Source organism: Cetorhinus maximus, chromosome 16, assembly GCF_964194155.1.
Source record: "Cetorhinus maximus chromosome 16, sCetMax3.hap1.1, whole genome shotgun sequence".
NCBI classification, from domain to species: domain Eukaryota; kingdom Metazoa; phylum Chordata; class Chondrichthyes; order Lamniformes; family Cetorhinidae; genus Cetorhinus; species Cetorhinus maximus.
The window spans coordinates 7,384,628-7,406,371 of NC_135894.1; the positions used below are offsets into that span (position 1 = coordinate 7,384,628).

At 45.5% G+C, this 21,744-nt stretch overlaps 1 protein-coding gene across 1 annotated transcript in view; it reads left to right on the top strand.

Moving 5' to 3' along the window:
* The window catches only part of LOC144691326 (NACHT, LRR and PYD domains-containing protein 3-like), a 44,570-nt gene that overhangs the window by 20,774 nt on the left and 2,052 nt on the right, over positions 1 to 21,744 (top strand). Inside the window, exons 6-9 of the mRNA XM_078559330.1 lie at positions 2,577 to 2,663; positions 11,721 to 11,891; positions 13,976 to 14,140; positions 19,258 to 19,425. Coding sequence (XP_078415456.1) covers positions 2,577 to 2,663; positions 11,721 to 11,891; positions 13,976 to 14,140; positions 19,258 to 19,425 — 591 coding nt within the window. The remainder of the gene's footprint in view (positions 1 to 2,576; positions 2,664 to 11,720; positions 11,892 to 13,975; positions 14,141 to 19,257; positions 19,426 to 21,744) is intronic.

Consider the following 21,744-nt stretch of genomic DNA (forward strand, 5'->3'; position numbering starts at 1 on the left):
GAATAACATTTCCTTGTATAAAATCCAGGGGGATGGATTTTAAAGCAACAGTTAGCAGAGTTTCACAATATAATTCACTCCGAGGTGTTATACAGAGTAATGTAATGCACAGAGTTATGAAGGACATGGAATCACTGCTTTAATTCTTGGAAAATTGGGCCGTTCTCATAAAAGCCCCAGAATTAACGAAGAACAGAAATGAGACAAGTTTCCTCAAACTTGGCCGGCCAGTCACTGAGCTTCAGGAGAGTAATTCTGATCATCAGGGATTGAGGCCAAACTGGGGGACATTTAGATGCTGCACACAGACAACTCTCTGTCTAATAAATATTGAGAGGGGTGAAAGTGGTATTCACCAGTATTTAAATTAGTGATAGTGAATTGTTGCCCAGTTTACACTGCTCACTGTTTCCTTTTCCCTTCAATTGAAAGGAAAATCGGGTGAGCTGTAGTATGGGCGGGTGATCCAATATCACCCATCATACACTATCAACAAAAGATCAAATTACCCCCAATAGATTTAATTTGCACTAACAGTAAAATCTCTGCATTGATTTCTGATGTTGCTTCCATGTTTCCTGTGATATTTGGAAAAACAATTGAATCTGATCTGAGTTTTTATTCAATGTAATTACATTTCGGGGCTCCCCGAAGGAGGGAAACAGAGGCAGCGGAGGGAGGGGGCGAATGTGCCAAGAATACTGGCACCGGCAGTGTGTCAATTTCAAGATGCTGATGCTCGTTTCATCGTGAATCACCAAGAGTAGGCGGGTTGGGACAGGAATGTCAAGTAAGACAGTTGAGAACTTTGTTCAGCACATAATAAGGTTCGAGATTTAAAGTTCTAAAGGAGCGGACAGATAACCCCTTCATCTGAAGGAAAGTGGGCACAGAGGGAGCCAGCCATGGCTGCCACAGCCCGATAAGAAGGTCAGTGGGGCAGGCACTTAGTAACTTGGTGCTGTGGAGGTGGCAGGGAGGGTGGAAACTCAGGATTTGAATGGGGTTGGCACTCCCAGCAGTGCGGAGGGAAACTCAGGATTTGAATGGAGTTGACACTCCCAGCAGTGTGGAGGGAAACTCAGGATTTGAATGGGGTTGACACTCTCAGCAGTGTGGAGGGAAACTCAGGATTTGAATGGGGTTGGCACTCCCAGCAGTGTGGAGGTAAAAGAGGGAGAAAGGCTGCCAAGAACAATTGAGAGGCCACCTTCCCAGAAGGAAGGCTCCAGCTGTCAGATGTTGAATGAGGGGCAACACCCTCTGCAGGGAGGGCAGAACCCCAGACATTAGAAGGGCACGGGAGAGGAAAGAGGGGCAGGAAGGCAACAGAGGCCAAACATTCAATACAGGAACTATTGCTGAAGGCGGAGCTATCAAGGCCCAGTGATGGTGGATATTGTGACCCTTCAGGCAGTGCCCACATACATCTGTGTCCTCAATGCTGAATACCTCACAGCGCTGGTCACAGTTATTGTGGCATTGAATTCCTTCACTTCAGGCTCCTTCCAAGGATCAGGTGTGGACCTTAGAGACATGTCACATGTGCCTGCTCACCAGGCCATCTCACAGGTCATGGATTCACTTTTAGCCAGAGCTGGACAGCGCATTCATTTAATAACAGAGAGGCTTGCAGGGACACAGGGATTCCCCCAGGAGCAGAGTATCACTGATTGTACCCATTGGCCATCAAGGCACCCAGTGACTGGTCAGGGAGATCCATACAGGAAGGGCTTCCACTCCCTTAATGGCTCGTCTGTGACCACAACAAAAACTTCCTCCATGTGTGCACTCACTTTCCTGGCAGCTGCCATGATACTTCATCCTCCAAAGTCTGTGTCCTAGAGGATAACGGATATTCCTCGAAGTGATGTTACTGAGCTCTCTGTGGGAGTCCCAGAAAGAGGCACAATGGTGGGACAACCATTGAACAGGACATCAGGCTTCTGAAGATGTGATTCCAGTGCCTGGACCAGTCGGGTGGTGACCTCCAATCCCCTCTTGCAAGTGTCTCTGTCAGTGTAGGAATCTGCTGCATTCTCCATAACATGGCTCTCCAGAGAGGTGTGGACCTTGAGGAGAATGAGGCACTGGGATGACACAGCTCATCGAGGGAACAGCAGGCTGTGAGAGAGGAGGTGAAGGGAGAGGACGCTGAACAAAGTGGAGCCCCTGCTGCATGATGAGGTGGCTTCCTCCTGCCCCCCTCGGGGAAGAGGAACTCGCCCCCACTCCCTCCCTCATGGCCTCCAGTTTGGCAGCGATAAAGTGAGGGGATTCCCTGCCCCGGGTACCAAGCCTCAGGCTTCCCTGTGACATCTCACCTCCCTCTGGTGCTGTGGGAGGCCTTGGTACAAACTCCTGATCTCTCCCTCAGGACAACCAGCAGCCTCAGTGATGGCTGCCAAGTGAACAGGAAATCTGGCTCCACGACAAATAATGACGTCCCCATTTAAAAATCATAACTTTAATCACTTTCCCACAGGTTGTGGGTTTTGGATCCAAAATAATCCTGTTCCTTGCCTCCATTGTGAAAATTCAGCCTGTTTTAATGTGTTTCTCACTCCTCTGTTTAGACTGAGTAAAAATAATCTGGGAGATTCAGAAGTGAAACTACTGTCTGCGGTCCTGAGGAATACAGGCTGTAAAATACAGGAACTGGAGTAAGTACCAGACTGTGTGAGTTTGTGTTTATAATAACCGGATGTCTGACACTGTATTTTATTATTGGTTTCAGCATTTTGGTTATTAATAGCACTATGTACGTTATTATGAGTATCAGTAACAGGATTAATATTAATCAGTGGGGTGAAAATGGACATGGAAATGGCAGGGATGTAAAACAGGTAAAATCACATTTTCTGGTGTCTGTAGGAACACCTGATATTGAGGACTATTGAAGTAGACGCATATCGCAGATGACCGATGCAGTGCTGACTATTCTGCAGCTTCATTCATATCCAATTTCACCCCTGCCTGTATTTTGTCCAGATTTCCACTGTTTTCTCTCCCTCTGATCTCCAGGCTGTGTAACAACACTCTCACAGTTTCTTGTGCTAAGGATCTTGCCTCCGCTCTTAGTACAAACCGGTCACTGACGAACCTAAGTAATAATAAACTGAAAGATTCTGGAGTGAAACTGCTGTCTGCAGCTCTGAGGAATCTGGACAGTAAAATATAGAAACTGAGTTAAGTACATAAGAACGTAAGAAATAGGAGTAGGAGCAGGTCATTTGGACCCTCAATCCTGCTCTGCTATTCAATAAGATCATGGCTGATATGCTTGTGTTTTGAATTTCACATTCCTATCTACTGCTGATAATCTTTGATTCCCTTGCCTAACAAGAATCTATCCAGTTCCGCCTTAAAAATATTCAATAACCCCGCCTCCTCCACCTTCTGAGGCAGAGAGATCCACAGTCTCACAACTGTCTGAGAGAAAACAAATTCTCATATCTGTCCTTAAATGAAAAACCCTAATTTTAAAAATAGTGACCCCGAGTTCTGGACTCACCCACAGGAGGAAAAATCTTTTCCATGTCCACCTCATCAAGACCATTCAGCATCTTATACACTTAAATCAAATCACCCCTCACGCTTTTAAACTCCAATGGAAACAAGTACAGTCTGTCCAACCTTTCCTCACAAGACAACCCACTCATTCCAGGTATCAATCTGGGAAACCAGCTATGAACTGCTTCCAACCCATTTACATCCTCCCTTAAATATGGAGACCAAAACTGCACACTATTCAAGATACGGTCTTACCAATGCCCCGTATAACTGAAGCATAACGTCCTTACTTCTCTGTTCAAGTCCCCTTTAATAAAGGACAGCATTCCATTAGCCTTCTGAATTACTTGCTGTACCTGCATACTAAGTTTTTATGACTCATGTACCAGAACACCCAGATCCATCTACACCTCGGAATTCTGCTGTCGTTCTCTGTTTAAATAATATTCTACTTTTTTATTCTTCTTGCCAATTTGAACAACTTCCCATTTTCCCACGTTATAATCTGTTTGCCAGGTTATTGCTCACTCACTCAACTTAACTATATCCATCTGCAACCTCCTTCTATCCTCTTCACAACATATTTTCCAAACTATTCTTTGTGTCATCTGAAAATTTAGCGACCATGCCATCACTCCCTTCATGTAAATCATTGATGTAAATTGTAAAAAGCTGAGACCCCAGCACAGATCCCTGCGGGACTCCACTCGACACATCCTGCTTTTCAGTAAAAAGACCCATTTATACATCCTCTGCTTTCTGCCAGCCAACCAATCTCCTATCCATGCTAATATGTTACCCCCTACACCACCAGCATTTCTTGTCCACAGTAACCTTTGGCATGGCACCTTATCAAACGCCTTCTGGAAATTCAAGTACAGTCTGTCTACAAGCTCCCTTTATCCACAGTGCATATTACTCCTTCAAATAATTCCCAATAAACTGGTTAAATATGGGCAGAATTTTCGGGTTGGTGAGTTTGGGTGGGGCCTGCTCACCGACGTATAAAATGACGCGCGGTGACATCGGACGGGAGTCTCAGCGTCACCGCGCGCTATTTAGATTTTCAGTTTGGTGGGTGCGCAACCAAACTGCCAAAGGCCTATTGAGGCCATTAGGAAAGTAATGAAAGTAGTTCAGAATGCTGCCTGTCCAACTTTAAGGTTGGGGGGGAAGGCAAAGAGACCAGGTGGCCTTCACATTTTTCATAAAACCTCATCCATGGGCGGGATGAGGTTTCATGAAGGGTTTATTAATTAAATAAAACATTTTTAAACATTTGATAAACACTGTCTCATGAGGGGACATGTCTTAATAATTTTTTGTGTCTTTGATAAAAACTTGAATTCCACAATTAATCTCGGTGAGGCCGCTCTGTGCCTCAGGGAGATTTCTGCCTCTGTCACCCGTGCATGTGTGAAAGATTGCAGGCCCCGACTCAGGGAATCCCCCCTCCCCACTCCCACTGCCCCCACAGGGAGTGTTCAGCGCTTCGGGGGTGTGCGTCACGCTGGGTGGGCTTTAATTGTCTCGCCCACGTAAAATGGCGGCACAGCCTCGATCTGGGGCGCCCATCGGGGTCACGCCCGACCTTACCCAACCCCCCACCACCCCCAAAAGGCGGAGGGAGGCGGGGGGGGGGTGGGATTTCTGCCCATGAGTTTCCTTTCACAAAACCATGCTGACTCTACCCAAGTTTTTCTAAGTGTTGAACTATAACCCCCTGAATGATCCATTTTGACAACTTCCCCACCACAAATACCGATAGTTTCCTGTTTTCTGCCTCACTCCCTTCTTGAACAGAAAGGTTATATTTCCAACTTTCCAGTCTGATGGAACATTTCCAGAATCTAGTGAATTTTGGAAAATTGGCACCAACACACCATCAACCTCATAGGCCACCTCTTAATACACGAGGCTGTTGTCCATTAGGGTGAGGAGACTTGTCAGCCCACAGCTCCATCAGTTTTCTCTGTACCAGTTCCTTAGTAATTGAATTTTCATCAAGTTCCTCTCTCCCTTTCACCTTCTGATTTGCAGCTATTACTGGAATGTTTTTTTTATCCTCTATAGTGAACACAGAAATAAAATATTTGTTCATTTAATTCGCCATTTCCTTATTATCTGCTAATAATTCCCCACTGTCACTCTCTAGAGGAACAACACTCACTTTACTTAGTCTTTTCCTTTTTAAGTACCTGTAGAAACTCTTGTCCATTTTTACATTTCTCGCTAGCTTTCTCTCATGCACTAATTTATTTCTCCTGATTAACCTTTTAGTCTTTCTTTGCCATTCTTTATATTCTGACCAATCATCTGTCCTGCCACTCAACTTTGTCCTGTTATGTGCATTTTCCTTATGTTTGATGCTTACCTGAACTCCTTTAGTTAACCACGGATGGTTAACTAAATAAGTTAAGGATTTTTTTCTTTATCGTAGGATTAGACTTATTCTGAATATTCTGAAATATCCCCTTAAATGTTCCTCTATTGACATATCCTAAAGCTAAGTATCCCAGTTCACTTCTGCTTGCTCAGCTTTCATGCCCACATAGTTGCCCTTATATAAATTTAAGGTACTAGTCTCAGGCCTATTCTCCTCCCTTTCAAACTGGATGTAAAATACAATCATATTGTGGTCGCTGCTACTTAGTTGTGCCTTCACTTTCAGGTCACTAATTAATCTTGTCACGTTACACAACACCAAGTCTAATATAACCTTCCCCCTGGTTGGTTCCAGAACGTGCTGCTCTAAGAAACTATCTCAAAAGCATTGTAAGGACTCCTCATCCAGTCTGATTTTTCCAGTTTATATGTAGATTAAAATCACCCATGATTATTGCCACCCCTTTAATACAACCACCCAATACTTCTTCTTGTCCTCCATTGTGGTTACTGTTAGGGGGCCTGTAGACCACTCCCACTAGTGACTTTCTCCCCTACTATTTCTCAACCCCACTCAAACTGATTCGATATCCTGATCTCCTGAAGCAAGGTCAACTCTAACGGTTGCACCAATGCTATCTTTGATTACCAGTGCTACCCCTCCACCTTTACCTAGCTTCCTATTCTTCAATGTCATGCACCCCTCAGTATTCAGGACTGAATCCTTGTCTTTCTGCAGCCACGTCTCCATAATGGCTATCAGGTCATATTTATTTACTTCAGTGTGCTCTATCAATTCATTTACTTTGTTATGAATGCTCCATGCATTCACATACAAAGCCAATGGTTTTGCCTTTGTTATCTTTGTAACATTTAGTCTTGACTCTTTGTATATTCTCTGTCCTTCCCCTTTGGCCTTTCCTGCCATTCTCTGTCCCTCATTTCTCATATTACTATTTTGTTTTCCTGTCTTGACTCTACCCCTTGATTTGCTACATCTAGCCAAGTTTGATCCCTCACTCACCACCCCCACCACCGCCCTTCCCCGTGCACCCCGTTTGGTTCAAAGCCCTCTCTACTTCCCGAGTTACGCAATTCACAGGAACACTCATCCCAGCATGGTTCAGGTGTGGACCGTTCCATGGTACAGCCCCCACTTTCCCCAGTACTGGTGCTGGTGCCCCACAACCCGGAACCCATTCCTCCCCACACCAGTCTTTGAGTCACGCATTCGTCCCTCTAATTTCATTTGCCCTCTGCCAATTTGCACGTGGCTCAGGTAATATCGCAGAAAGTAGTACCTTTGAGGCTCTGCTTCTTAATTCGGTACCTAGACCTTCACACTGACTTTGCAGAACCTCTTTCCTTTTCCTGCCTATGTACTTACATGGTCTATGACAATTGGATCCTCCCCATCCCACCAAGTTCCTCTCCAGCTCTGAACAGATGTCCTGACCCCTGGCACTGGGCAGGGAGCACAGCTGTCTGAACCCTCACTCCTCTCTACAGAGAAGAGTGTCAATTCCCCTCATTGTACTATGCCCTATCATAAGTACATTCCTGTTTGCTCTCCCACACATGAATGGCTTCCTGTACCATGATACCATGGCCAGCCTGCTCATCCACCTTGCAGGCCTCGCTTTCGTCCACACAGGTTGTGAGCACCTCAAACCTGTTTAATAATTGCAAAGTCTGAGGCTCCTACTCTGCTGTATGCTTGGTCCCTTTACCTGTTTTGCCCACAGCCACATCATCCTGTCCCTCACTGTTGACCAAAACAGGTGACCCTATTCTAAGAGGTGTCGGATCTTTTGGAACAAAGTGCCCAGTCATTTCTCCCCCTCCCTTGTGTTGAGCAGAGCCTGCAGTTCGGCTTCCAGGTCAATAATCCTGGTCTGGAATTCCTCTAGCTGCTTACAGTTTCTGCAGGCATGTTTGTCATGGATCGCCTTGGCACCCAAGCGATCTCACAACCCACAGCTGCAACGCAACACCTGTCCTGCCATTTTACACTGTCTTATTTAGTTCACTTAACTGAATTACTTTATTCCTATGTGTGCTACAATTTACTGTGCTTATTCAATGTGAGCACCACTGAGAACTAAAAGTTATACACTTCTTGAATACACAGGTGAGTGTTTCAGGTGTTTGTTTTAATTATTTTTTTAACGCATGTTTAAATTTTAATGTTAAGGTTTTAAAGTTTCGGGTTATTTAATTTCAAAGTCTCAGTTATTTTTATTTATAGATTGACCTTGACTCCCACACCAGTCTAAGCACGCACACTGTCCCTCCCACTGGGCACTTACCGGCTAATCAACGCACTGGCTTCCTGTGACTTCACAGTCGCCTTTACCCCACACTGCTGTCTGACAGCAGCTGAAACGGTGCATTCCTCAGCTCCCGACTGCCCTCTGCAGCTCCACTCCCACTCCCAGCAAGGTCGGCCGCTCTGCAATCCCTGGTCTTTATTTGTAGGCATTCCTCAGCTCCTGACTGCCCCCTGCAGCTCCGCTCCCACTCCTAGCAAGGTCGGCCGCTCTGCAATCCCTGCTCTTTCCTTGTAGGCACTCCTGAGCTCCCGACTACCTCCCGCAGCGCTGCTATGATTACCTTTAAAGTAGGCCACTCTGCAACCCCTGGTCTTTATTTACAGGTGCTCCTCAGATCCTAACTGTCTCCTGCAGCTCCGCTCCCACTCCCAGCAAGGTACCAGACTATGAGATTGTGTTTATAATAACTGCATGTCTGATGCTGTAAATTATTACGAGTATCAGTAATAGTGTCACTAATAAACACTGCACATTATCATTACTACAAGTATTAGTGTTATTAATAAACACCCCGGATTTACTCTGATTCATGAAATGTTTCTCTCTATGATCTCCAGCCGGATAGTAACAGCCTCACATATTCATAGCTCCCCTCTCAGCACAAATTAGGCACTGATGAGCCTGGACCTGAGTTACGACAAACTGCAAGATTCAGGAATAATACCTTCAAAAATCATTTAAAGTCATTCTCAAAGACATGAATCAGAATTAAAAACTGGACAAAACGATTATTGCTTCTACAATTCCCATGGTGGAATTTTATGGCCCCTCTCGCCAGCGGGATTTTCCAGACCCCGCCGAAGTCAATGGATTGTGAACGGCCCATCCTATTTTACAGCCCCTCCCGTGCAGTAAAATTCCCCCCCATATTGTATTCTTACATTTTTAGCTTAGCTTAATTAGACATTCACATTATAGATCTTTAAACTAGAAAGCTTCTCAGTTTGTAATAAAAGTGTAAAACTTCCAAAATATATTGGTAAGGCAGTTAATAAACTATCAAAATGAATCCGCTATCACAGTCTGTGGCTCCCAATAACCCAACAGTAAAATTCAGAAACTGTGTGAGATGTTGTTTCTGATAACAGGATGTCGAACACTGTACGGTATCATTAGTATCAGTCATGGTGTCATCAACAACAACATCAACTTTCATTCATATAGCAGCTTTAATATAGTTAATTGTCCCAAGACACTTCACAGGAGTGTTATCGAACAGACTTGGGCAGCGTGGAAAATGAGATATTAGGACAGGCAACTAAAAGCCAAGTCAGGGAGGAAGGTTTTAACGAGAGTGTTAAAGGAGAAGAGAGGGGTAGAGAGGTGGAAGGAATTAGGAAAGGAAATCCAAAGCTTGGGGCTGAAGTGCTCAAGGCGCAGCTGCCAATGACAATAATTTCCATATTTAATAATCTGAAACATAAACACGTTGTTATTATTAGTATTGGGAATAGTGTTATTTAAAATAAAACTTATTAATAGGCACATAATTAGCTTGGCAGCGAAGTTAAAGCCCAAGTAATAAGAGGGACTGTGGCAGCATGGATATAAAGTTGTCTGAGTGACAGGAAACAGAAAATAGTTGTTAATGGTTGTTTTTCAGTTCGAGGAAGCAGACAGTGGAGCTCTCCACCGGTTGCTTCAGGACGAGCAGTATTACATTTTTTGATATATGCTAATGACTTAGACTTGGGTGCACCTAAAAATGAGGCACCAAACTGGTGAAGCTACAACCCAGGACAACTTGCATGTCAACTAATGGGAGAAGAACTTGATCCCACAACCAACCGATAAGATCAAAGTTTTGTACACCTTTCACATCCAGTTGTGAATGGTGACGGGCGATTAAACAGCTCACTGGAGGAAAAGGCTCCACCAATATTCCCATCCTCAATGTGGGAGGCCAGACACGTCTGACGATTATTGGCTCAAACAGTCCAATTTAACTGGGTCAGACCCATTCTTAGACCATTAAAGTTGGCTTTCCCCATATTAATTATTCTTACTCTGAACTGTTCTTTGTTTTATCCCATAGTCAGCTTAAACCTTATGATACAGTGATCACTCCTTTAGACTTGATCCACTTGGCCCATCTCATTCCAAAGAATCATGTCAAGCTGTGCATCCTTTTTCACACTGGAAACACGCTGCTGTAGAACAATTTCCTGGTCACTCTGGGAATTCTTGCCCCTCTCCGCCTGTCACATTAATATTATCCCAATCTATATCGGGACAATTAAAGTTCCCCATTATAGCTATTCCATAATTCTTCCACCTCTCTGGAATTTCATGCTGCAACTTGGCTCTCAAAAAGCAAAGTCTCACACCCGGAGTTAATGATTGCTGTCTTTCATGCACCATCATACTTTTGTCATTTAATCACTCCTGCACTTCCATTTTGTTCCTTTCTTACCTCCCTCTCCCCCATTTCCCTGTCGGTTAAAACCTGTCAAGTCCTTGTTTTTTCCCAGTTCTGATGAAGGTTAACAAACTGAAACATTGGCCTGGATTTTTAGGATGGTGATGTTTCCCGTCCCGCCATCCGAAGATTCGGTGGGGAACACATCTCCGTCAACACACTGTGTCCCATGGAGATTTCACACTCCAATGAGTGTTAATTGGCTGCAGGCAGGACTTCCATCCCTCACTTGGGAGGAAGTCCTGTCTCTGAGACCTGCCAGACTATCAGATTGGCCGGCAGTTCTCTAGTTCATGCAGTGCCAGAAGCTGCTATGGACAGGACTAAGACTGCATGCACTCCCCACAGCCTCAGTCCTGGGAGTTCAGGAAAAGGGAGGTTTTGGGGGTCTCAGGATGGGGAGGATAGTGGAGGCCTGGGGGCTGGACAGTAGGCGATTGGGGTATCAGGGACTGAGTGTTGGAGGGAGGTCCTGCGGCCACTGGACCTTGGTGGGGCAGCTGGGGGAGGGGGGGATGGGGGATGCCCGAGGTTAAAAGGGGGGTTCTGATGGAGACACCTCCCCGCCCCCGGCCGCTTCCGCCAAAGGCCTGAATCCGGTTAGTTTTGGGCTTCCACCAGACCCAGGAACTCCTCCCTCCAACCTAAAAATTGAGGCTGAGTGGGAAAGGGCCCTCAGGTGATCAATAATTGGCCAAGTAAGGGCCTCAACTGGGGTGGGCGGGTGGCCCGTCTGAGGCCCCGCCTACCCCAGCGTCAATCGCTGAGAGATCTCGGCTGGTGGGAAACCCAGCCCAAAAATTTTACTCTCACCCATTGCTTAAAAACCCCCTGGCGGGTGAGCTTAAAATTCAAACTGTTATCTCTAATTCTTTCTTCACATATAGTGTCTGACTTGCTGAGTATTTCCAGAATTTTCTATTTATGTTTCAGATTTTTATCATCAATAGTATTTTCCCTCTATATAATGGGGTGTCTCACACTGTACATTACTATTGTCATTAATAGTGTTCCCTCGGACAACAGGGATTTACCCTGATTCCTGTTGGTTTTTTCTCCCTTATCTCCAGTCTGAAGGATAACAATCTCACAGATTCTTGTGCCAAGGACCTTGCCTCTGCGATCAGTACAAACCAGTCACTGACAGATCTGGACCTGGGTGGTAATCAACTGGGAGACTCAGGAGTGAAACTACTGTCTGTGGGTCTGAGGAACTTGGGCTGTAAAATACAGAGACTGGGGTAAGTACCAAACTGTGTGAGATTATGTTGATAATAACTGAATGTCTAACAGTACATTTTCAGCAGTGTTATTACATAAATAAATAAACACTGTCCATTATTATTAATGTCAGTGATAATGTTATTAATGAAAATGAAACTGCATTTCCTCTGCCTCCTGTTATTTCTCTCTCTCTAACCCCCAGTCTATGGGATGTCAGTCCAACAGATTTTTGTGCCGAGGGTGTTGGGGAATAATGTGACGGTGCACCCAGAGGTCCTCTCCTCCTCCTCAGAGGTGGACGGCCGGCCCCCAATCACAGCCCTTGATTTGTGAGAGGGAGAAGTGTGATTATGGGCAATGCACATTCTAACATTTCCTTCGTACTACTCCATGTGACTAGGGACTGATACATGATCACTATGTTTTGTGGTCTCCATAGGCTCTCCTGTGTCCATCCATTAGGCCATTCACTCTCTCAGCTCCACAACCATCTCACCGTCAGTAATTGTCTGCCCTGCTTCCAATCTCCCAGCTCCAGCATTTCATCTTCCATTGGTTTAAGGATGACAATATCTGGATGTAGCCATCCATCTAGGATCGTTCCCCAACATTGTGTGCTCTCTTCTACAAGCACGTAACTGTCCATTGTTACTCACCCATCAAAGACATACACGAGCCTACGCTGGTGACAGCCTGACTGTCCATCATGGAGACAGAGGAATGCTTCCTGCTCGCACCCACTGAGTCACGGCAGGACAGGAGTCAAATCTGACTGACCGGGGCTCTCCACAGAGAGGCTGATATGCTTCTGACAGCCAATGCTGCTGCCTGGGCATTGCCAGTGACTGGGTGGGCAAGACCTTTTGACCAAGTTCACTTTTATCCTTAGTCACATATAAGGCTGTAAGGCTAACACTGTGTACTGACCTCACAGCCATTATCTTTCTCCCCACCACAAACTCCATTCCTTTACCATCCTCCCTCCATGTCCACACACGAGTCACACGGGTTTAAGGTGTGGAGTCCCGTGATTTGTTTTGTACCCTCACCAGTTTTGTCACGTTAATAATCGATGCACTTCCATTTTGCAATCCCCCCACCCCCCAATTTACTGTCACTTAAAACCAGTCAAGACGCTGCTTTTCCCAGTTCTAATGTAAACTCATCAAACTGAAACATTAACCTGGCCTGAATTTTTCCCTTGTCGGGTGCACGATCGGGGAGCCTGGGAGCGGATGTGAAATGTGCTTCTGCCCGATCAGCCCCCGACCATGATCTTACGCTGCTTGGCCAATTGAGAGGCAGCCAGTGTGAAGCGTACCCGGGGAAAGGTTCAGCACTGCCGCTGGGGGAGGGAAGAGGGCGGCACCGATGTCACTGTAAGTGCTGGGGAGCGCTTCCAGTGAGCTCCCTGAAGGCAGACAGATGCCTCAGAGAGCTGCAGACCTCCAAATAATAAAATAAAGCACAAAAGTGCTGCAAAACTGTCCCTGCAGCAAAATCAAGCACCTGAAAACAGGCCTCACAAAAAAAACAGGCCCCAGATATTTATTTTTATTATAAATCCTAACGGAGATTTCATCCCTCCCTTGGATGAGGTTTCATCAAGAATGTAAAGGCCGCCTGGTCGATTGGCTGGTCCCCGAACGTCAGGTTGGATGGGCCACGAAAACCCGCTGACAGTTGGGATGTTAATGAGTTTAATTTCCCGCTTCATTGTCCGCGGGAGCTAGTCAACGTTTGCGCGTGCCCGCCAAGCGAAATATCGCACGAGTGCGCGATGACGTCGGTACGCTCGTCCGACATCATCTCGCCCGATTCCCCGCCTGCTTGGGTCAGGCACGCGCCCGCCTGCGGGACTCTGGGCTCTGTTTCTCCCTTCACAGATACTGTCTCCCAGGCTGACTATTTACAGAACATTCCTTTATATTTCACATCCACAGCATTAATTAGAGATTGCTTTCATGGTTTCAAGTTGTGTTTCTTGAATGTTTCACACTGTATATTATTATTTTAATTAGTTACATTCTTTGAAAAAAACTGGAAATTTATTCTGATTCCTGTTATTTTTTCTCTCTCGAACCCTCCCCCCACCCCCCAGTCTATGGGGCAACAATCTGACAGATTCTTGTGCTGAGGATCTTGCCTCTGTTTTTAATCACTCACTGACAGATCTGGACCTGACTGCTAACGAACTGGGAGATTCAGGAATGAAACGACTGTCTTTAGCTCTGAGGAGACCGGACTGTAAAATACAGAAACTGGAGTAAGTACCAGACAGTGTGAGATTGTGTTTAGAATAACTTAATATTTAACAATATATTTGAGCACTGTTACTAGTATTAAAAACACTGTCCATTATTATTAGTGTTAGCTATGAATAAAAAGAAACATTTAGTTTGATTCCTGTTATTTCTCTCTCTCTGAACCCTAGGCTATGGGATGCCAGTCCCAAAGATCTTTGTGTCGAGGGTTTAGGGGAATATTGCGAGGTCTCCCCTCCTCCTCAGCGTTGGGTGTCTGTCCCCGGTCACTGTGGCCATTAATTTGCAAAAAAGAGCAAAGTGATTAGATGCCAAAAGTGAGGAAAAGGTCCTGGGGTCGCTCTGTTAATAACTGATGACATTAGCACAGTAGTCAGAGATGACCTTAGTTCAGAAGATCAAGATGTAGAATTAGTTTGAGTAGAATATGAATTAGCAAAGGTAACATGCCACTTTTTTATTCAATCATGGGATCCAGGCATCACTAGCTAGGCCAACATTAATTGCCTATCCCTAATTGTCCTTGGGAAAGTTGTGGTGAACTGCCTTCTTGAACCGCAGCAGTCCATGTGGGAGTAGCTTATAGGCTTCTAATACCTTCACACTTTCGGACAGAATATACAGGAAAAAATAATGGGCACTTGTAAGAAAGGTGCTGCAATAATTGCGGGTTATTTTAATCTTCATACATATTGGATGAAGCAGAATGGCAAAGGTTGCTTGGAAGATGAGTTCGTAGAGTGTATTCAAGACAGTTTCTTAGTGAATATGTTCCAGTGACAACCACAGAACGGCTATTTTAGACCTGGGAATGTTCAATGAGACTGGATTAATTAATGACATCATAGTAAAGTTGCCTTTTATCAGCAGAGTATGAGAGAACGCCAGTTAGAAGTATAAAAGCTGATAGAGGTTCCCCAAATATTTATATAGGAAATGAGAACTAAAGTGTGCACAGGTCCCTTAGAAAATGAGGCTGGGAAATTAATATTGGGAAAGGAGGAAATGGCAGAAGTGTTGTACAGGCAATTTGTGTCCCTCTTCTCTGTAGAAGACACAAGAAACATCCCAAGAATACTTGAAAATCAAGAGGTAAAAAGAAAGGAGGAACTTAAAACAATCAGGGTTCTGAGGGAAAAGGTATTAGGAAAACTATTAGCTCCAAAGGTTAACAAGTCCCTTGACTTGATGGCTATCATCATAGGGTCTTAAGGGAAGTGGCTGCAGACAGAGTAGATGCATTGATTGTGATCTTCCAAAATTCCCTAGATTCATGGAAGGTCCAGCAGATTGGAAATCACATGGGGAGAATGTATTAGATTTCTTTGAGGAAGTAACATGAAAATTGACATAGCAGAATCTGTAGATTTGGTGCACTTGGATTTCCAAAAGCAATTTGATAAAGTGTCACATCAAAGTTAACAAAGATAACAAGATAAGAACTTGTTATGTAGGTGGTAGCATATTAGTATGTATAGACGATTGATTAGCGAACAGCAAACAGAGAGTTGGGGTAAAGGGCCATTTTCGGTTCGGCAAACTGCTACTAGTGGAGTGACACAGAGGTCAGTGCTGGGGCCTCCAATACCTGTGTAAATTACTTGGGTGAAGGAACTGAATGCATGGTAGCTAAATTTGCTGATGGCGCAAAGGTAGGAAAGTAACTTGTCAAGTGGACATAACTAGTCTATTAAGGGATTTAGAGATGAAGTGAATGGGCAAAAAATTGGCAGATGGAGTTTAACGTGAGACAATGTGAATTTGCCCCCTTTGGCTGTAAGAATAGAAAAACAGTATCTTACCTGAATGGAGAAAGACTGCAGGCTGTACGGTACTGAGGGATCTGGGAGCCCCAGTCCATGAATCGCTAGGCATGCAGTGGAGCAAGTGATTAGGAAGACAATTGGTCTGCTGGCGTTTCTGTGGATGCTGTGGCTGAATCAGTTCCAACGACTGTCTAGTAAACCGAAGATCCTGAGTGTGAATCTCAGTGGTGCCTTTACCCCAATTTCCATTCAAGGCTTTGAAATGTGATGTGTTTACAACAAAAATACTTTGATGCACAAAAACCCAGCAACCAAAGTGTCCCAACGGAAGAAATCAAGAATTGTATTAGATCAAGGGAAGAGATGTATAAAGTTGCCAGAAAAAGGAAAACCTGAGAATTGGGAGCATTTTAGAAATCTGCAGAGGAGGACATAGAAATGGATGAAGAAAGAAAAGATAGAATATGAGAGTAAACTAGCAAGAAACACAAAAACTGATTGTAAATGCTTATGTAGGTATGAAAAAAGGAAAATATTAGTAAAAATAAATGTGGTTCCATTTCAAGCAAGGTCAGGAAAATTTACAATGTGGAATAAGGAAATGGCAGAAAAATTAAACAAATACTTTGTGTCTGTCTTCACAGAGAAAAATATTAAAAATCGCTCAGAAATAAAGGAGTATCAAGGGACTAGTGTAAACGAGGAACTGCAAGATATTAATATTTGTTAAAAAAAGTATTAGAGAAATTAATGGGACTTAAAGTAGACAAATTCCCTGAACCTGATGATAAGCAGAATAGATAAGGGGAGACCCGTGGATGTGGTACAGTGAGGTAGCACAAGGATCACAGCCGCAGCTATTCACAATCTATATCAATGATTTGGACGTGGGGATTAAATGTAATATTTAGAAGTTTGCAGGTGACAGGAAATTAGGTGGAAGTGTGAGTTGTGTGGAGGATGCAAAGATGCTTCAAGGGGATCTGGAGAGGATAAGACAGTGGCCAAAATTTGGCAGATGGAATACAATATGAAGAAATGTGAGGTTATCCACATTGGCAGGAAATAACAAATACAGACCATTTGTTAAATGGTGAGAGACTGGGGAGCGTTGATCTTCAAATGTATTTCAATGTCCTTGTTCATGACTCACTTAAAGCTAACATGCAGGTTCAGCAAACAGTTAAAAAGGTAAATGGTACGTTGGCTTTTATTACAAGTGGATTTGAGTTTAGGAGTAAAGATGTCTCACTGCCTTGGTGAGACGGCAGCAGGAGCATTCTATGCAGTTTTTGTCGTCTTACCTAAGGAAAAATATACTTGTCTTAGACTGAGTGCAATGAAGGTTCCACTAAAATAATTCCTGGAGCAATGCATGCTGAGGAAAAATTAAATAGACTGGACCTCTATTCTCTTGAGTTTAGAAGAATGAGAGGTGATCTTATTCAGGCGTACACAATTCTTACAGGGATTGACAGTGTAGATGCAGGTAGGAGGTTGCCCCAGGCTGGGGGTGTCTAGAACCAGGGGACGCAGTCTCAGAATAAGGGGCAGGCCATTTAGGACTGAGATGTGCAGGAATCTCTTCACTCAGAGGGTGGTGAATATTTGGAATTCACTGCCCAGAGGAGGCTCAGTCATTTAGTATGTTCAAGACTGGGATTTATAGATTTCTACACATTGAAAGCATCATGGAACATGGGGTTAATAAAACAAAATGTTGTTGAAGTGGAAGATGAACCATGATCTCAGTGAATGGCGGAGTGGGCTCGAAGGGCTGAATAGTTGGCTCCTGCCCCTATTTCATATGTTTTTATTGCAAGGGGAATGCATTGTAAAAGTAGGGAAGTTTTGCTGCAGCTAAACAGGGCCTTAGTCAGACAGCATCTGGAGTAAACTATACAGTTTTGGTCTATTTAGTTAAGAAAGGGTATAATTGCATTAGAACCAGTTCAGAGAAGGTTCACTCGACTGATTGCTGGGATGAAGGGGTTTATTTTATGATTAAAAGTTAAGCAGATTGGGCCTATACCCGTTGGTGTTCAGGAGGCTGAGAGGTGATCTTATTGAACACAGAAGATCCTGAGGGGACTTGACAGGGTGTATGCTGAGAGGATTTTTCCTCTTGTGGGTGGAGAACTTAGGGACACTGTTTTAAAAAATAGTGGTCTCCCATTTAAGACTGAGATGAGAAGAAATTTAGTTAGTCTGTGGAATTCTCTTCCCAAAAGGCGAGTGGAGGCTGGGTCATTAAATATATTCAAGGCTGAGTTAAGGTAGATTTTTGATTGTAAAGAGAATCGAGGGTTACGCAGACCAACAGGAAAGCTGAGTTCAGGCCAGAATCAGATCAGCCAGAATCAGATGAGCCAGAATCAGATCAGCCATCATCTTATCAAATGACAGAGAAGGCTTGAGGGGCTGAATGGCCTACTCCTGCTCCTAGTTATTCTGTTCTTATTCCAACACGTTCTTCAGACTACAATCTGTGGCCAGTGATGGATAGAGAAGCATTATGTTTTGTGGACCCCAGAGGCTCTCCTGTGCCCGTTCATTAGGGCACTCGATCTCTCAGCTCCACCAACCATCCACCCAGCCTTCAGGCCTCTGCTTACCCGAGGAGGATGTTCTTGCTATAGAGGGAGTGCAGCGAAAGTTTACCAGACTGATTCCTGGGTTGGCGGGACCGACATATGAGGAGATATTGAGTCGGTTAGGATTATATTCGCTGGAGTTCAGAAGAATGAGGGGGGATCTAATAGAAACCTATAAAATTCTAACAGGATGAGACAGGGTAGATTCAGGAAGGATGTTCCCAGTGGTGGGGGAGCCCAGAACCAGGGGTCACAGTCTGAGGATACGGGATAGATTATTTCAGACTGAGATGAGAAGAAATTTCTTCACCCAGAAACTGGTGAGCACTACCACAGAAAGTAGTAGAGGCCAAAGCATTGCATGTGTTGAAGAAGGAGTTAGATATAGTTCTTGGGGCGAAAGGGATCAAAGGATATGGGGAGAAAGCGGGAGCAGGATATTGAGTTGGATGATCAGCCATGATCATAATGAATGGTGGAATAGGCTCGAAGGGCCGAATGGCCTACTCCTGCTCCTAGTTTCTATGGTTCTATGTTTAACTCTGTTTCTCTCTTCACAAATACTTGCCTGATCTGCTGAGTATTTCCAGTATATTATATTTATATTTAATTTGCAGCATTAATAGTGTTTTCTTTTTCCTTTATAAATGGATGTTGTGCTTTTGGAATGTCTCTTACTGTATATTATTATTAATAGTATTCGTTAAAACACTGTGGATTTACCCTGATTCCTGTTATTTTTCTCCCCCTGTTCCTTAGTCTATGGGGTAACCGTCTCACTGATTCTTGTGCCGAGTATCTCGCCTCCGCTCTCAGTACAAACCGGTCACTGACGGATCTGAACCTGGTATACAACCGCTTCACAGACCAATCTGTCCCCGCTTTCAGCCGACTCATCCTGACCTGTAGGACTCCAAATCTGATCAAGTGAGTGTTTGTGTTAATTTTTAGTGTAATAATTAAAATATAAATGGGATTTAAAATATAAATGGGCCTGAATCTATCAAACAGCAGCAATGAAAAGCGGATTGCCGCTGCTCGACAAGATTCTCCCAAACTGAAACTGCTTCATTTTCCTCCCGGGACCTTCAGCAGTGACCCCCCCTCCCCGGGGAGCTCCACCCGAACAGAGTCTAGTCGGGTCAGGGGAGAGTGGTGGGGTCGGGGGGTTAATGCGGTCAGGTTGATGGCCAATGGGGCTGGGTCAGCGGCGTTGTTGGGTCGGGCTGTAAAGCCTGGGGTTTAGTCAGATTTGGTCAAGGACAGAGTTGGGGGGGCTCAGGAGGTAGTCGGGTTGGCGGGGGTGTTTGGAGGGGTTAATCGGGTAGTGTGGGTGTAGTATGATGGTCAGTGGGGGGGTGGGGGTGGTTGAAGGGGTTAATCGGGTAGTGTGGGTGTAGTATGATGGTCAGTGGGGGGGTGGAGGTGGTTCGAGGGGTTAATTGGGTAGTGTGGGTGTAGTATGATGGTCAGTGGGGGGGAGGGGGTGGTTGGAGGGGTTAATCGGGTAGTGTGGGAGTAGTATGATGGTCAGTGAGGGTTGGGGGTGGTTGGAGGGGTTAATCGGGTAGTGTGGGTGTAGTATGATGGTCAATGGGTGGTAGGGGTGGTTGGAGGGGTTAATCGGGTAGTGTGGGTGTAGTATGATGGTAAGTGGGGGTTGGGGGTGGCTGAAGGTGTTAATCGGGTAGTGTGGGTGTAGTATGATGTTCAGTGGGGGGTGGGGCTGGTTGGAGGGGTTAATCGGGTAGTGTGGGTGTAGTATGATGGTCAGTGTGGGTGGGGGTGGTTGGAGGGGTTAATCGGGCAGTGTGGGTGTAGTATGATGGTCAGTGGGGTTGGGGATGGTTGGAGGTGTTAATCGGGTAGTGTGGGTGTAGTATGATGGTCAGTGGGGGGTGGGGGTTGGAGGGGTTAATCGGGTAGTGTGGGTGTAGTATGATGGTCAGTGGGGGGGGGGCGTTGGAGGGGTTAATCGGGTAGTGTGGGTGTAGTATAATGGTCAGTGGGGGGTGGGGGTGGTTGGAGGGGTTAATCGGGTAGTGTGGGTGTAGTATGATGGTCAGTGGGGGGTGGCGGTGGTTGGAGGGGTTAATCGGGTAGTGTGGGTATAGTATGATGGTCAGTGGGGGGTGGGGGTTGGAGGGGTTAATCGGGTAGTGTGGGTGTAGTATGATGGTCAGTGGGGGGTGGGGGTGGTTGGAGGGGTTAATCGGGTAGTGTGCCTGTAGTATGATGGTCAGTGGTGAGTGGGGGTGGTTGGAGGGGTTAATCGGGTAGTGTGGGTGTAATATGATGGTCAGTGGGGGGTGGGTGTGGTTGGAGGGGTTAATCGGGTAGTGTGGGTGTAGTATGATGGTCTGTGTTGGGTGGGGGTGGGTGGAGGGGTTAATCGGATAGTGTGGGTGTAGTATGATGGTCAGGGGTGGGGTGGGGGTGGGTAGAGGGGTTAATCAGATAGTGTGGGTGTAGTATGATGGTCACTGGGGGGGGTGGGGGTGGTTGGAGGGGTAAATCGGGTAGTGTGAGTGTAGTATGATGGTCACTGGGGGGGGTGGGGGTGGTTGGAGGGGTCAATCGGGTAGTGTGGGTGTAGTATGATGGTCAGTGGGAGGTGGGGGTGGTTGGAGGGGTTAATCGGGTAGTGTGGGTGTAGTATGATGGCCACTGGGGGGGGTGGGGGTGGTTGGAGGAGTTAATCGGGTATTGTGGGTGTAGTATGATGGTCAGTGGGGGTGGGGGTGGTTGGAGGGGTTAATCGGGTAGTGTGGGTGTAGTATGATGGTCAGTGGGTGGTGGGGGTGTTTGGAGGGGTTAATCGGGTAGTGTGGGTGTAGTATGATCGTCAATGGGGGGTGGGGGTTGGAGGGGTTAATCGGGTAGTGTGTGTGTAGCATGATGGTCAGTTGGGGGCTGGCAGTGGTTTGAGGGGTTAATCGGGAAGTGTGGGTGTAGTATGATGGTCAGTGGTGTTGTGGGGGTGGTTGGAGGGGTTATCGGGTAGTGTGGCTGTAGTATGATGGTCAGTGGGGGGGTGGGGGTGGTTGGAGGGGTTAATCGGGGAATGTGGGTGTATTATGATGGTCAATGGGGGTCAGGGTGTTTGGAGGGGTTAGTCGGGTAGTGTGGGTGTAGTATAATGTTCAGTGGGGGGTCGGGGTGATTGAGGGGTTAATCGGGTAGTGTGGATTTAGTATGATGGTCAGTGGGGCTGTGGGGGTGGTTGGAGGGGTTAATCGGGTATTG